Source organism: Stegodyphus dumicola, chromosome X2 (genome assembly GCF_044657685.1).
Source record: "Stegodyphus dumicola isolate Sdum_Otavi_A_Nest chromosome X2, ASM4465768v1".
Taxonomy (NCBI): Eukaryota; Metazoa; Arthropoda; class Arachnida; order Araneae; family Eresidae; genus Stegodyphus; species Stegodyphus dumicola.
Window position 1 is genome coordinate 167,595,886 of NC_140781.1, and position 16,532 is coordinate 167,612,417.

At 32.7% G+C, this 16,532-nt stretch overlaps 1 protein-coding gene across 2 annotated transcripts in view; it reads left to right on the forward strand.

Moving 5' to 3' along the window:
• Positions 1-16,532, forward strand: part of LOC118200088 (glutamate receptor ionotropic, kainate 2-like) — a 173,463-nt gene that overhangs the window by 148,081 nt on the left and 8,850 nt on the right. For both annotated transcript variants that reach the window (XM_085809437.1, XM_085809438.1), the window contains 6 exons: positions 2,298-2,402; positions 3,791-3,898; positions 8,092-8,295; positions 9,037-9,398; positions 12,075-12,273; positions 16,154-16,376. In XM_085809437.1, coding sequence (XP_085665563.1) covers positions 2,298-2,402; positions 3,791-3,898; positions 8,092-8,295; positions 9,037-9,398; positions 12,075-12,273; positions 16,154-16,376 — 1,201 coding nt within the window. The remainder of the gene's footprint in view (positions 1-2,297; positions 2,403-3,790; positions 3,899-8,091; positions 8,296-9,036; positions 9,399-12,074; positions 12,274-16,153; positions 16,377-16,532) is intronic.

The window sequence follows — 16,532 nt, forward strand, 5'->3', positions numbered from 1 at the left end:
TAATGCAATTATTTCTTGAAAAATAACCTAAACATAATAATCGTAAGTCCAACCTAGGCCAAAGTGAGATAATGGTACATGTAATATTACATAATACTTAAACAATTTTAACGAAACAATAGTACTTTATTTAAATTTCCCAGAGTTAAATGGACTTACGAGAAACATTTCTATCTGTACTTCAAAAAAAGGAAAGAGAAATAAAGGGAAAAAAAAGAAGTTTTAAAAAGAGAGAAGTTATTTAAACATTTAAAACTTTTTTCAAATGGCTTCTGCTATGCACAAGCATAAGCTTCACTTTCAGTATAAAACATACTTTTGCAGAGATTACAAAATCGCTGGTATAACTATGGAAAGCTTAATGATAAAACTACACAAATATTTATGAAAATACTTTCAATAAGTAAGTTGCAATTTTTTTAAATATAAACTTAAGCTAATTAATTTTTGAAATGCTATTAATTAATTAATTTTAAAAAAATGTAACAGTCTCAATAAACTTACATTTTAAGTACTTTAAATAAAGTTTTACATATCTTACCAACCAAACGCGTCATTATCTGCTTTAAAGAAGTTTATCTTTTTCATGTTATATGAGCCTGTTTTGTAGATAATCCTTCCCGCATGCCTGTAGCTAGATTATTGTTGTCCAACTACCCCGCTTTATGCTTTGTGGTTGAACCTTTCTGCATGCTCACTAAAATCATTTATTTAATAAAAAAAAGAAAATATTACTGTTTGCCACAAACAGAAAACTCTCGATTTTTCCATTTGTTGCGAAAATGATACAGGGATAGAGGTAACTCTTTAGTCGCTTTTATAAATAGAACATTTTCGCAAACCTGACAATTTATGATCCTAAAACATTTTATTTCAATCGAAATTGGTCGAAATCAAGGTGCTAAATCTTTAGTATTACGTAGATTTAGAGTATATGTCTATTTTTATCTACTTTCTATTACATTCAATACGGATACGTCTTATAAACTACATTTGTTTTGCGCATAATTTCCTACAATATTTCAATGCTCTGATTTCCGAATCACTAGCTGATTATTATTAAAAAAAACTGTACAAACAATTTCCTTTTAACTCTTGATATTAAGTGAAATCTGCGCGCCAGCAGGTAGCACTTTTATTTGCCATGTGCAGTTGAAGTAATAACACATTTTTGAGCTTTTACATAATATAATAAATTCACAAATTATATAGAAGACAATTTTATGTTTCAGAACAAATGCATTACAACATTTATACAAAAAAATAGCTGAAAGAGGAAAAAAACAATTACAGTTTAACCCTGAATTATGCGAGCTCATGATCTGATTCTCAGGCATTAGTTCTTGGAAACCATATCATTGGCTCCCTAATTAATTCGCAATTATATTCTTTAAGTTGCCTTATGAATTTCTTTGAAACTGGGCGATGAATTCTTCAGAAATTGTTCCTGTTACTCATTAAATAAACAGCCTGTTAAAGTATAAAACTGGAATTGCCCCAAAATTCGAAAAGCTGATACTAAAAATCATATACAGTATGAAAATAGTTGTCATTTCATTTTTTTTTTTTTAAATTTTATTTTAAATCGCTGCTTTGCGTTTTATTTCTTTACTTTTCATTCTGGAACAAGTCGATGTATATCTCAATCATATTCAACGAGCTGTTTATATGATTGCTGTAACTGAAACTAAGTGTTGAGCTTTTGAATAGTTCTAAATGACATAATTTTTAAAAAAAGCTTTTATTTTAAATCTTGCATCCATAAATAATGCACCCATATATAATGCTTTGACATCAGAATGTTTATGACATATTTCCACATAATGTTACAACAGCAAACAGTCTGCGACACGTTAGCAGCAAATAGTTGCGATATAGCAATCATAAATCTCGTATGAACTGATAATATTTCTCTTAAAAAGCTGGTATATAAATGTATGCAAAGAAATGGCATAAGAATAACTTCATAAATCGCTACTATAAAAGTTTTAACTTTACAAATAAATGACCTAACTCATGAAAGAAATCTATATCAAAATGCAATAGTAATAGCAAAACACAAGGCTATTTCAAGAGCCAAAGAAGGAAAAACTATCTTTTAATTTTGAATACAGTTATATTCACAGGAAATTGAATTGCATATTAACAGCTGAAGTTTAACTTTTTATTTCATGCAAATACTTATAATTCTTTAAATCGAGAGTTTATCTGTTTTTGAACTCTTCCTTGTATACCTGTGCTCATTTTTCGAAAATCCAAGTTCAAGCTCAGTATACTAACATCATTCACTATTTCAGAGTAGCATCCAAGGCCTTACAGGGAAAGTAAAATTTGATGAGCAAGGATTCCGATCTGAATTTGTGTTGGATCTAATCTATCTCACAAAAGATGGATTAGAAAAGGTTTGTAGTTTTGCATTCTAAATTTCAAATTTTGGAGAAGTATTCAAACAGCCATAAAATAAATACGAATAGCAAAATGACTAGATGTAATTAATCATATCTTTGATTTAGGTCTCTGATCTACATTTAGAAAGTTTGAGTTTATTTTGACAACGCATGAAAATAAAAATGCCGAATCTCATAAATTTGAAAAAAATTGCTTTGATGCCAGCTAACTTACATTTCTGTAACCAAATGCTTAAGTTAAAAAAAAAATGATAAAAACCAGGTTTTTCATATTTAGATATTCTCCAGTTAGTTTAAAAGCATTCGACCTCTTTTTGACTGCTATGGACTCGACATGATTGAAATTTTCTAATGTTATTTTGAATAAAATGTAATATGTGACATTAGAAACATCTTTATTAATAATGCTAATAAAAAGCTGTCATAAAAATGATCAAATTCGCTAAATTAGAAACTGTTACTATGTTACTACAAAGGCGAAGCCCCCAGCTTCCCCGGCCGATAAATTCATTCAGCTATAAAGCTTTTAGAGGCCAGCCCGAAAATTAAAAACTGTACCAGTTAAATTAAAAAATACAGCATTTTCTTACAATAAATTTTAACAAAACCATTAGAAAACAAGTTTTTCTATTATATCAATTAGCTATATTATAAAAATGGGAAATATTAAAAATATAAATTACTAAGATGCATGTAAAATCAAATTGTTAATCAACTTACTGTTTTAATTTGGAATATAAATTAAATAATTTATGCGTACAGAAAGGACAGCCCATTAGAAAATTGATAATGTTTCAGGCTATGTGGATTATAAAGCTTTATTGCGGTACGGAATGGCTGCATGAGTGAGAACATATTATTAAAGCCGTAGTAGCGTAATGCAATGAGACGCGAAGCATGAAAAGATCAGAACATAGATGTTTGTGTCAAAATGTAGGCAATAGCACAGAGCAAAATTTCAACATATCATTAAAAAAAGCGTTCTTGGAAGAAAAATTACGTCATGCAACTACTTAATATCATTTAAAGTGATCATTATCGGAATATATATTTATACTATTATAATAAATTTATAAATAATATTCTACAACTATAAATATATTTCGATTACACTGTTTTTAAATTGTGTTGAATGAACTGAACCTTTAACTCTCTTACGTTAGCAAAACATTTATTTTACATATATTATTACAAAAAAAAAAAAAAAAAAAAAAAAAAAAAAAAAAAAAAAAAAACAGTCTGCAAACAATAGTGGAATCGAATAAAAAATTTTATGTATAGTTAATTAAATAAATTTGTCACTTATTGAAGTTAAAGGCTTTTTGCTTTGATGCTTATCAAGTATGTTAATAAAATCTTGCATTCAATGTGTATCATTTTAGATTGGAACATGGACACCAGGTAAAGGGATCAACATCACAAAAAATATGTCCAATGAATACGACACCCTTTTACTGCAGAACAAAACGCTCATCGTTACAACATATGTGGTAAATATCTGTTTTTCTTTCCCTGACTAGACATAATCCTAATTTTTTGACTGCTACTAAAACAACATATTAATACGATATTAATGCAAAGGTATACAACGCTTGTGTAACACTGTAAAGAAAAATTATTTCCCCTCCCACTTATACTTTGATAGGTTAATTGATTAAGGCAAAGCAATTTGAGGGCGATTTGCCTATAGTTTAGTTAGTTGATAGTAGGCGAAGGCACCAGTGCTTCGCCTACTATCAACTACTGAGTCTACAGTTGCTTCTCTCCGACTGCAACTTTCTGTAAGTTAGTTGCTTTATCATGATGTAGTATTTTTCCAGCACAAATGATTGAACAGATTTTTGAGAACGAACCCATAGTATGTGAGGTTCTTGTAGTTATGACGGTGCAATGCTTGCTATGATGAGTGGATAGAATGCAGCTCATGAGTGACCTTGTAATTGAAAGCTTATAACTTAATATGCGTTTTATGCATGCAAAACACTGAAGGGGAATGAACAGATCACGTAATGGAGTTTTTCTTCAGATGAGAAACTTCTTCATCAGGGAAGACATATATCTTTGCCTGTGTTTGCTACCATATTCATTACTTGAGGATATTTCTTCTGTGTGCTTTCTTTTTCATAAGGCTAGCTATATATTTTGGATTTATTTGTGATGGTTGAGGAATGTGGAAATCTTTTGTTAATGGGCATTTGAATAGATAATGTGGACTGTCTCTTAATTGGCCGCAGATGCAGTTATCCGTTGATGAAATGCTTCTGAAGTAAAAGTAGGTAAGGAATGGACCATGACCTGACGGAATCTAGTTTAACTGTGAAGTAGCTACTTTAAGTCTACTGGTATCACGAATTTTAAATATACTGAAAGTCGTCCTTCTCTTTTGTATGAGATCCCATTCTTGTTGCTGTGCTGTCATTGCTATTTGTCGCAGATTGAAAGTGAGATAACACAAGTACAGCATATCGGCCATGTACAGTATATCGCTGTTTATTGTTGCTGTATCTTGTGCAGCACAAGTTTGTTCGTTTCTATCATTTCCTTCACGTCCTTTGATCCATGAAATAATAATGTATTGTTGTTTGCATCTTCTTAATATTTTTTAAATGGAAACTGTGTTGAGTGTTTCTAATAACATGTAATGCTGATTGGCAGTCTGATTTGTAGCGCAATTTTTTTATGTTGGTTCTTCTTGTATAGTCTAGTATCTTCTGCATTGGAATTAATTCTGCTTGGAATATACTCTTTTTGCTCCCTAGGTGGCCTTTCCAAGTATTAATAATTTTGTTGTGCCTCTTGAGGACATACGCCTAGCCTGTATTTCCTTCTAATTTGGAACCATCCTTGAAAGCTAAATGATGAGATGGTACAGATACTAATGTCTTGGTGGTGAGTTCTTTTTGGGCCTGGTGGCAATCGAGATAAGAGTTCCTGAGCTCGTAGTTTGATGGACTAAAACTATTCTCAAAGGCACTGGCCAGATATTAAGTTGTAGGACTTGTGCTCCAGTAGCTTCAAATTGTGCTTTGGTAGGCAGAGGTGTTATTCTTGTTAAAATCTGTAGTGCAAAAGTAGAACTAGTTCTATGCATTCTTGATATATTGAGAAGAAAAGGTCGTTGAATACTATTAATCAGCAGTCTCTTCTTTTCTGTCGTACGAATTGCCTAAGCTGATGCCATATGTGACTTTTTTTTTTTTTTTTCTATTACGGTACTATATATTATCAGGACTTGTGTTTCTCTTTGGACTTTGCTTTGGAAACATGGTATGTCCTGAATAAGAACAGGGAGCTTACTCAAGCTATGTTCAAGATTTGTGTATAACAGACGGTACAAGCAGGAAGGGTATACGAAACCCTTTATTTTCAATACTTTACAGGTACTTCCGAACTTCGGAATACAGAGACCAACCACTTGTGGTCTGAACGTAAGAATATAAAACTACTAACTGAAACTCTACCTAAAAGCTAACTTCGAATTAGTACACAAATGCCTAGCACTAAGACTGGCCTTTATTTAAAAAGGGTACGTATGTAGTACGCCGAGCTGCTGAAACTACAATACGTTTGCAAATATCAAGAGGGCTAAATCTCTGGCCTTAAAGGCAACCAGCAACCGAGTGAAAACTCTTAAAACTGCAGTGGCAAGCGGCTTGCTTCCTAAAACTCCTTCTCTCTCCCTAACTCTTGGCAAAAAGCCACAACTTAAATACTTGGGCGTTAGCAAGACAATTTGCATAAACAAGTTAAAGCAGTTAATTCTGGCCGGAAGTAGAAAAAAAGAAGTGATAGTACAGTTTGTAAAATAAAATAAACGTTATTAAAACTTAGGATCCTTACAATATAATTTTTAAATTGGGAATTTCAAATCGCAATTAGAGCCCTGCATTCTATGAAATCTTGCGGCAATGAGACAAACTTTTCTTTGTATCTGATAATTTGTTGTCGATTATTACACCTAAACATATAATTTCGTTACGAATTTTGATATTTTTCCAATTTATTTTAAATATTGGGTTACGAGTGATTGGTTGACGCGGTTTGTGGAAAATAGCTGCTTGAGATTTTTCTTCGGAAATTATTCAATTTAATTATTTTCAAAGGTTGATGAATATATTGATGGTTATTAGCTATTGTTTTGCAGAATATCACGAGTGTAAGCACTGACAACAATGCATTGCCAACCGCGAATGCAGTCGCTGTTGTGGGAAATGGCGATCTGTGGGATGTAATGGAATCAAAAGTTAAATTCCAAAGGACTGCGTTCATGCATAAGTCTTAAGGGCATTCTCTTTGCTGTTGTGTTTTAATAGACATCGCGTTGCAATGGTTGAAATTAGCTCGATTTCTGAATACAGAATAAGTTGGACGAGCATTTCCTGAGTGCTTCTAGAACACTCGGCCGTCACAGCGAGTCGAATGCATTCCACAAATCTAAGCAGAGAACTGCGGAGTGGAGTTTTATTACCTTTGTTCTCTGTGATCTACCTAGTGATGGTGATACTTCGTGAAGGACTTTTTAAGGGAAATTGATTCGTATCAACGTTACACATGAGGGAACCTACAAGAACCAACCTTGTAGCCAGCTCGTTCGCAGGAATTCGATTCCAGAGCGAACTACTAGTGTTCAGTGATTTTACCGCTCGGCCGCTAAAGGACTACACTCGTACGTTGAAAAGCAAGTTCCATGGTTAGAAGACCTTCAGTTTGTAGCCCATCTATTATTAACACTATCTAACTAAATTTGCTTCTTCTGCTTAAAATGCACATTTTTTAGCTAGTTTACTCTAGAAAAAAAATTTTTGATCCTTAAGTTCTCAAAGTAACTGAATAACGGGCTTTTGTTTTGTATAGCTTAACAGCAAACTTGAGTACAGTAAGCTTATTAGTAAACTTGACTACAGTAAGCTTAACAGTAAACTCCGTACTGCTAACTAAATCAGAAACGTGCATTTGATAACTGAGCTGTGAAATAATCCTAAATATTTCAGATTTTCTTAATTGTTTAATGAAAACTGAAAAGTAAATTATGATAAGCCATGCTTTCGAAGCATGAAATGCTACAAGGTATTTCTCCCGCCTGTGGTGGTGGATGATGATTCTCCACTACCAGGATTTGGCGATTGGGTCCCCTAATCCCCAGTCGCCCTTTTAAAGGGGGTGTATACAAGGTATTTCTCCCGCCTTCTTAGCATGCCTCCGTGCTGTAATGGTCAGTATACTCGGCGCGTGAGAGGTCCGAGGTTCGAGTCCCGGTGAAGGCATTGCTCATTTCTCGTGTATCCTTCTTCGAGAAAACCTAATGACTCTACAATGCAAGTACGATCTTGTGTTTCCTTCAAGGAATAAAAATGTAATAAGACTGAACGAGAGCCTGTAACTCTGAATACAACATTTCCGTGTGTTAGATTTGGAGTAGAAAATTCATTTTGAATGTTTTACCCCAATCTAAAAATTAAGCTATTACTTGCTAATAAAAAGAGAGATGAAACTATCATCTTAAAATACTTTTTGAGCGAAATATTCTAAACATTTAATAACAGAGCCTGCAATTCTTTCGTTTATGATTTAAAGCATTAAACTAAGGGAAACATAACGCTGCATAAATTAACGGATTCTTACAAAATGTAAATTAAATATCAAGCACTTCAAGCTCTTTTACGCGAAATCTTTTTCATTTCAGAACTCACCTTATGCCATGTTAAAAGACTCCGCAGAAAAACTTACAGGAAACGCAAGATACGAAGGTTTCTGTATAGATCTTATCGACCATTTAGCAAAACATTTAGGTTTCAAATATATTATAAAAGAAGTTGCGGACAGAGCGTATGGACTGAAGAATGACCAAGGACAGTGGAATGGAATGATTGGAGAACTCATCAATGAGGTAAGACTAATCAGAGGTTTATCTTAAAGTGACAGTATATAATCTGAAAAAGTGTGATAATGCATGTGCATGATAATAAAAAGTAGTTATTATTTTACTTTTCTGTAAAAATTCCAAAATTATTCGAGTAATAAATTGTTTGATCATTATTTTGTATATATCAGTTACAAAATATCGATTTCTTTGTACAAAATTCTTTGATCAACATTTTGTAATTCCGCGTATTATTTGCTAAACAAAAATTACTTTCTCGTATTACTTTCTCGTAATTACTTTCTCGTATTTTCTTACGTAATTACTTCTCGTATTTATTTAAGAAAATTACTTTCTCGTATTTTCTTCTCTTCATTATTAACCGTTATTAAGGCATTGAAAATGCAAAAAAATGTACGGATAATCAACAAAACTTTTTACTCGGAAATGAAGAATCTGGAAACCAAGATACTTGAAACAACGATGATGGTAAGTGTCCACTGGCATACCTAAAATAGAATAGAACGTACGGAAAATATATGGAGGTTTGATAGATAGCTTCAGCTTCTCGAAAGGTATCAAGACCGCTGCATAACGGTGGTCCATCATTTAAGATCGCTGAGTAACGGTGGCCCATCATTAAGATACCAGCATCTTTTTGAAGAACGGAACGAATACATTTGTTAAATTAAATGAATATATGTTGTTAAATCTGCGAATATTCCTGTTAAATTAAGGATAAATACTAATACAGTCTTGTTTTTGTAGGTTGCCGACATTGCCATTGTTGACCTCACCATCACATCTTCGCGAGAAGAAGCTGTTGACTTCACCATGCCTTTCATGAACACAGGTATAAGCATTTTATTCAAGAAACCAACTACAAAAGTTACGACACTCTTCTCTTTTCTCTCTCCATTTTCCATGGAAGTATGGATATATGTAATGGGTGCCCATATTGGCGTTAGTATCACTCTTTTCTTAGTGGGACGCTTGAGTCCTTATGAATGGGACAACCCTCATCCTTGCCGGCAGGATGAACAAGTTTTAGAAAATAGCTTCAGCCTTATGAATAGCTTGTGGTTCACAATTGGATCTTTGATGCAACAAGGATCGGATCTTGCACCCAGGTACGTTTTCTTTGTACAATTTATAAAGAAACCTGTTTCAGAAAGTTTCACTCATAAAGTGTTATAAGATGAGTATCTCTAATCCAAAATAATACGCGTATTTAGAAACAAGAACGTTTGAAATTTCGGGTTCTTCCAAATTAATAAACAACCCTTCAATGTTGGGCCCTATGTCGGAATTTTAAGCAAGCACCACAGCTTCTCACCAGTTACGGGCTGTGACTTGAGAATTAATTTTAGTATCAAGAATTACCAGGGCTTTAAAACTATCAGTAATATATATATTTACATGTAATTTAAGTATACACATGAAACTCTTTAGTTTCCCGAATACAACTTAAATAAGTATCTGAACATAGTGATTTGTCTTTGAAGATACCTCTTTCTTCCCTTTTATGATTTTAAAACTGAAAACAGGTTTGTTTCTCTTTGAACTGTTCTTCTGTACAAACAATGAAGAAAGTTTTGCATCAGGAAGATCAGCCTATTAGAATGACATAAGAGCGCAGAAAGTGACCTAGATTTGTAGAGTCATTAGCTATATCAAAGCAAGAAACATGAAAAATGTGCAATGACCTCACCAGGATTCGAACTCCAGACACCGGATCTTCCGTTTACCAGCCAGACGTGCTTTCTAACTACACCACCAAGGCACGCGGTAAGGAGGAATAAAATACCTTACTCATTAAATCACGTAATTTATGGATTGCCGAAAATAGTAAGACATGGGTCTATCTTAAAGGTCTGTGTGTAAGCCGTGTGAATATTATAAACAAAACTGTACGGGTTTCAAAATGCTTAAGATTTCGGATTTGGGATACTCAACGTGATAAAGCACAGCAGATATACAAGTAAGCATAATGTTTGAAGATAGACTAATCAATACATGACATTTTTCAACAATGTAAATATTTATGACAATTTAAAACATTATTAGCATCATAAAATTCATATAACAAAATGGAAATAAATTAAAAATTTTCGCGCAGCCTATATAAAAATACTTTGTTTATAGTTTATGGCACGTCATCCCAATAGTTTTGGTTTAATGTAACATAAGGCAAAATGTATCCGATTCCGGATGATCAAGGTTCAGGTATTTTGAAATTTAAAAAGAGAGAGAGAGTTTAGGTATAAGTTGTATGATATTCTAAATTTGAATATTAGAGAATGATAACATATACTATTGCAGGAAATCGTTGCTGAGCCATGAAGATAAAAATGCAGGTAGTTATTTTGAAAGATCGATAATGTTATCCTACGAATTATCAAAAAAAATCATACTGTAAACCGATATAGCTTTACTTTATTTAAAATAATAAAGGTTAAATTTTAATTAAACGAAAGAAAATGTATCGAGCATTATAAGATCATTTTATAAATCAAATCCTTATTTGCGAGTATTCCGTCCCAGCACAATTCTCCAAGTCTTTATTTTGTAAAGTTTGTAGAGTCATTAGGTTAATTGGAAACAGGAAAGATGAAAAATATGCAACCGCCTTCGCCGGGAATCGAACCACGGACCTCTGGAATACCGGCCCAGCGTGCTATCGTTACACCACGAAGGCACGCTAAGGAAGTGGAGAAATACCTTATATACTCCCCTTTTTAAAGGGCGACTAGGTTTTTAGGGGACCTAGTCGCCAAATCCTGGGTGAGGAGAATCATCATCCAACAACTTTTAGTTCGGGCGCCACTGTAGATACATTAGGAATTTTTTTTTTTTTTTTTTTTTTTTTTTTTTTGGAAGCCGGAGAGATGAAAAATATGCAACCGCCTTCGCCGGGAATCGAACCACGGACCTCTGGAATACCGGCCCAGCGTGCTACAGTTACACCACGAAGGCACGCTAGGGAAGTGGGAAAAATATCTTATAAGTTGGTTGGCACTGTTCGTATATTCAAGCTTCCTGAGATGATTAAATTTTAAAACAATCAAGCTGTACGGATTTTAAATGCCATACATCTAATGTTTACTGAAAAGAAATAAAGAAAAAGGCTATTAATCAAACTATTCGCAACAAAAAAAAAATAATAATAATGATAAAGAAAAATTAAATAATTTTTTTAAAAACACTTTCCAAGCTGTAGAAAATGTAAAACATTTCTTCAAGAAACTGATATAATTTGATTGATTGATTGACTTTTTCAAGAATTTGTAGTTTTGCTGATGACAGAATATAATACTGAAGCTAAAATGTTTTTGAAAATTTAGTGACATGAATCTTTAGTGCACATTGACATAATGATGCAACAAGAGGGCTAGGCTTCATATGACAGTATTATGATCCCATGGACATATTAATGGTAAGCTAATGCGTTTACAGTTCCAGAGTAATGCCATGAGTAATGTGACGTGCTTAGAAACTGTATATATGTTTAACTGAGGAAAGACCTTGAAAATTTATGTAAGCACTATACAAAATTTTGTTAATTTCCTTTGCAGAATTTCTCACCAAGAACAAAATATCTGTATAAATAATATAAGCTGCTTTCGGTTTTTTTTTTTTTTTTTTTTTAATTTTGGAGTTTTTTTTAATTTATTTATTTATTTATTTATTTAATTTATTTTTTATTTATGAATAACACTCTAGTTTAGAAAACTTATAAATACAGTAGCAAACAATGATACTATTTAAATTCAAAGTACTAATAGAAATTGTTTGTTGTTTTCCAGGGCTATGTCAACGAGGACTATTGCCGGAATTTGGTATTTCTTTACTCTAATCATGATTTCATCTTATACCGCCAATTTAGCTGCTTTTCTAACAGTAGAAAAAGTTATTTATCCTGTTGAGAGTGCCGAAGATTTAGCCAAGCAAACAAAAATTAAATATGGATGCTTAGGTAGCGGTTCTACAAAAGCTTTTTTCAAAGTAAGTGCGAAATTGGGTATTTAAAATACTTGACGTTTTGACAATCAGCGTGTTCCTACTCTTAACTTCTTATGTTTGAAAGATAATTTTAAATGGCTTAGAATAACAAGTAAAAAATACACAGATCCTTTGTCAACAGTCATTTTAAATTTCCTACACATGATGATGCACAAAATTCGTACATATTCAAAACTCCATACCCTTTTCTCTTACTGAAATGATCTAAATATAATTTTACCAAGCTACAATGAAGCACAATTGTTCCCAAAAAGGAATCGCATTTATTGCACATTTAATTTAATTTTATCAAGAGTTCGGACTAACTGAAGGTTTAATGAATCAATAAAAGCTAAAAGAAAACCAAACGGGTTTGAAACTCAAAAATTTCAAATAGCGTAAATAACTTAACTCTTACAATTAGTTGTTACATTAAAAATATCCTAAAATCTTTTCATATATTTAAGGAAGATATGTTTGACCATGCAAACTGAGCGTAAATTACAGTGTTAGATTACACAGCTAAAACAATATAGAAAGTGTTTTTTTAATTGAAGAGAGTTTGAGATTTGTGTTCTAAACTACATTTTAGAGTTTTAGTACACTAAATGAGTTATTTATTTGTCAATAACTTTATTTGTATTATGTGATGGAAATGTTATTAAAATAGTTCTTTATTACAAGTTTTCTCAAACTACAAAAGATGAATAAAGATTACAGAAACATTTGAAATATTTATTTTTATAATTAATTAACTGGAGTATTTAATGGCTGTTTTGAAAGCTTTATATGATGCAGCTAGCTGAGCAACAGCGCACTAGTACTACACAAATTATATATACTGTTCATGGTGCTTGTATATTACGAAATATCACAATGGCAATTCCTAACTGTTTTTAAAAATTTAGAATTCGTTGACTGTTTTAAACCTATATTTAAAAGGTAACTTATTGATTTATGAACATAACTGCAGTTCAAGAGAAATTGTAAGTCTGCACATTTATGGCATGATTCTGATTGTACTTGAAAATTTTGGGGTTCCATGTAGCAACGCAATTTCAGTACGGCTTCTTTAAATATGCCGCATACGTTTTTTTAATTGGTTAAGGCAAAGCATGCGACAGCTGTCTGCCTAGTGTCATCTGTTCTACTTGTTGATATTTATGGAATTCGTTCTTTTGGTGCATGAATTCTATGAAAATTTTAAGAAATCTTTGAAAGACTGAAGCATGAAAAAGTATTTTGCTGATCAAAAGGAGAACAGGCAAGTTTAGCTAATTTTGTAATGTTACCTGAATTGCACATTGTTTCCACCTTTTTGAGGATGGTTCTCTCCTACAGTTATGCATCTATCTCAGCACTTGCATTCTGAATAGGAGCGCTTATTAGATGCCTTTTAAATGAGGTTTTTCTAGCTACATCTGTGATTTAGCCTCAGTATAGTGCTGAATGTTAACGCAAGGCGGGGGTTAGGTTAGGTAATTTAATTACGGCAATGCCTCGAGGGCTATCTGCCTAAGGGAAGTGCCTTCGTGGAGGACTTTCTAAGAGAAACTGGCTCGTATACACGTTACACATAGGGAAAACCACGAAAACACCCATGCCACCAGCCCGTTCGCGAGATTCGAACCTCGGACCGAACTACCAGTGTTCAGCGACTTCGCAAGGCGGGAGACACTATATCCTCAATATACTGGAAAATCAATCTACGAAGTGATAGCTGAGAATTTGATCCACAATTATATCCTTCGAAATCAAGAACCTCTACTTTTTCAAAATCGAAGAAGGTATGAAAAGTTAGAAATGCAACGAAGATAATGTCGTAAAATTTTTCCAACATCAAGGCTCTACCAAAAACTCCTCTGGCAACTAATCAGGGCTTTCAGAGCGCCGTTTTAAAAAACTTTGCTGCCTTATCTAACAAAAAAATAAAGTTTTCAAAGTTGGAAAGTGTTTTTTTTATCGTAACAACACACCAAGCCCCAGTGTTCTCAAGGTGCAACAGTTTCTGGAGAAAAACAAAAATCACCGTTGTCCCTAACAATTACTCGCCATGTTTGACCTCGTGAAACGTTGCACCCAAACGTCTCAATTTTTTTTTATTCTAATGAATATTCAAGCAGAATCGCTGAGGGTACTACATGTACTTCGAACGCCTATGATCACTACTACATACCTGCACGCCCAAACTATGAAGGCGATAGGACGATTGGATTGCTCGCAGTGATGCTTTCGAACGTCTGAAATGAGAGAGAGTGTAGCCTAGACATAGCTCGAATTACAAAGTGCGAACATTATGGCTCTTACATTATTATTACTATTATTATTAGAATAATAGTTACTATTATTATTAAAATAATAATTTACTATTATTATTAGAATAATAATTTACTACTATTGTTAGAATAATAATTACTATACTATTATTATTAGAAGCATGTGAGAATTACAAATGGCTCTCACATAGAAGCTTTTTGAGTAATTCTTTCCAGCAGCGTAAACTACAATGCAATAAACACATTGATTTCAGATATATATGTAGTCTTTTCCGTCGTTTCTTTCCCAGGAGCTCTATACTTCCAGAGAGTATTTCAGTCGCAGAGCAAACGCTAGAATTCATGTATAAACGCTAAAAGATTGACCAGATTTAATTTACATAAATTTTCAAAATTTCAGGGACGTTCCATGCTTTCTTTTAGATCAAGATTTTTTGGTTAATAAAACTGGGGAACAAAAGCTCAAAACAGAAATGTTATGAAAGTTGTCAGCTAAAAATTATCACCATTTCATTCCTGTAATCAAACCCCGTCCCATTTCAAAAATCTAAATCGCTGTATAAATTAAAACGGGCTTGCGTGAAATCACCTCAGTACACTCCTTGAAAACTGCAAGCAAATCTTCACTATTTTTGCTTTATGTATATTTTATAAGGCAGAATATTCCCTCCAAAATAACTAATTATGGAAGCAAAATTATTATGAAGCGAGGTATTAGGGAAATAATCGGAGTTGGATTTATTGGGTTGCGTATTTCATATTCGCTAGGGTTTCTGAATTCTAATCATCTTCCAAATCATTCATTAATTTTTAAAAAACAATCATTATATCTTGCGTCTTAAGACAACTAGGCCCCTGAAAGTTAATGCCTTCACCACTTCATAAATCCTCTGCTGGAAATAATGAAAAAGCAGTTGTATTAAATAAGAAACGAAAGCGAACGGGTTCGGCTAAGATACAAAACGATCCCCATTCCTAACAGATATTGTTATGTATTGTAATTTGATATAATTTTGATTATTATTTCAGGGTTACAATACCATAACACTGTAAAGTACATCTCCTGACTTCAAGACTAGTTAGAATTACCTATAAAAGTTCTTTACTAAGTAAATGAATAACAGCAAACTCATTTTTGGTTTAATGTAAAAATATATTATTTCGACAGTCTCCAAATGTTTCTGATACCTGTGATACGCAGACTTCTCAGAGTGACTTTTAAGAGTTTTTACTGTAATAACGCGCATTTTATTTCTTAAAGGTTACAACAAAGCCAAGCAAAAGGGGGAAAACATTTTTTTTTTCTTGAAACTTAAACAAATCATATTTCATATTTCCCTAGTTATAAAATTTTCATATGCAAAGTAGTGAAGGGGGTTCAATAAATTTAAATAACGTTCAAAACATAAAATAATTAGATTCATAAGTGTATAATATTCAAAATTTTCTTATGTGAAATTATTATTTAAAACTTATTTAACCAGTTAAGACCATGAATATTTGTTTTATTTACTAAAATATTTTTTTTTCCTTCAGATGATCTCTATAGTAATAAGAGTGACTTTTATGAATTCTCAGTGCAATAAAGAGCATTTTATTTATTAAAGGAGTCTAAAATTCCAACATACCAAAAGATGTGGAACTTCATGAATTCAAATCCAGAGGTCTTCATGCCCAATAATGAGAAAGGAGTTCAAAGGGTCATGCAAGGCGATTATGCATATCTCATGGAATCAGCTTCTATTGAATACATTACAGAGAGAAACTGTAATCTTACTCAAATCGGAAGTTTACTAGACTCGAAAGGCTATGGAATAGCTACGAGGAAAGGTAAATATAGATAGCATTTTAAACTGTTATCTGATGTTTACTGAAAATAATGCATGCAACTGTTGAATGGTAACATTTTCCCCTTTTTCTCTTTCCTTGTGTATTGTTAAATTTCATCAACTTTTAACGTGTTTCAAATTAATTTTTCTAATAGGA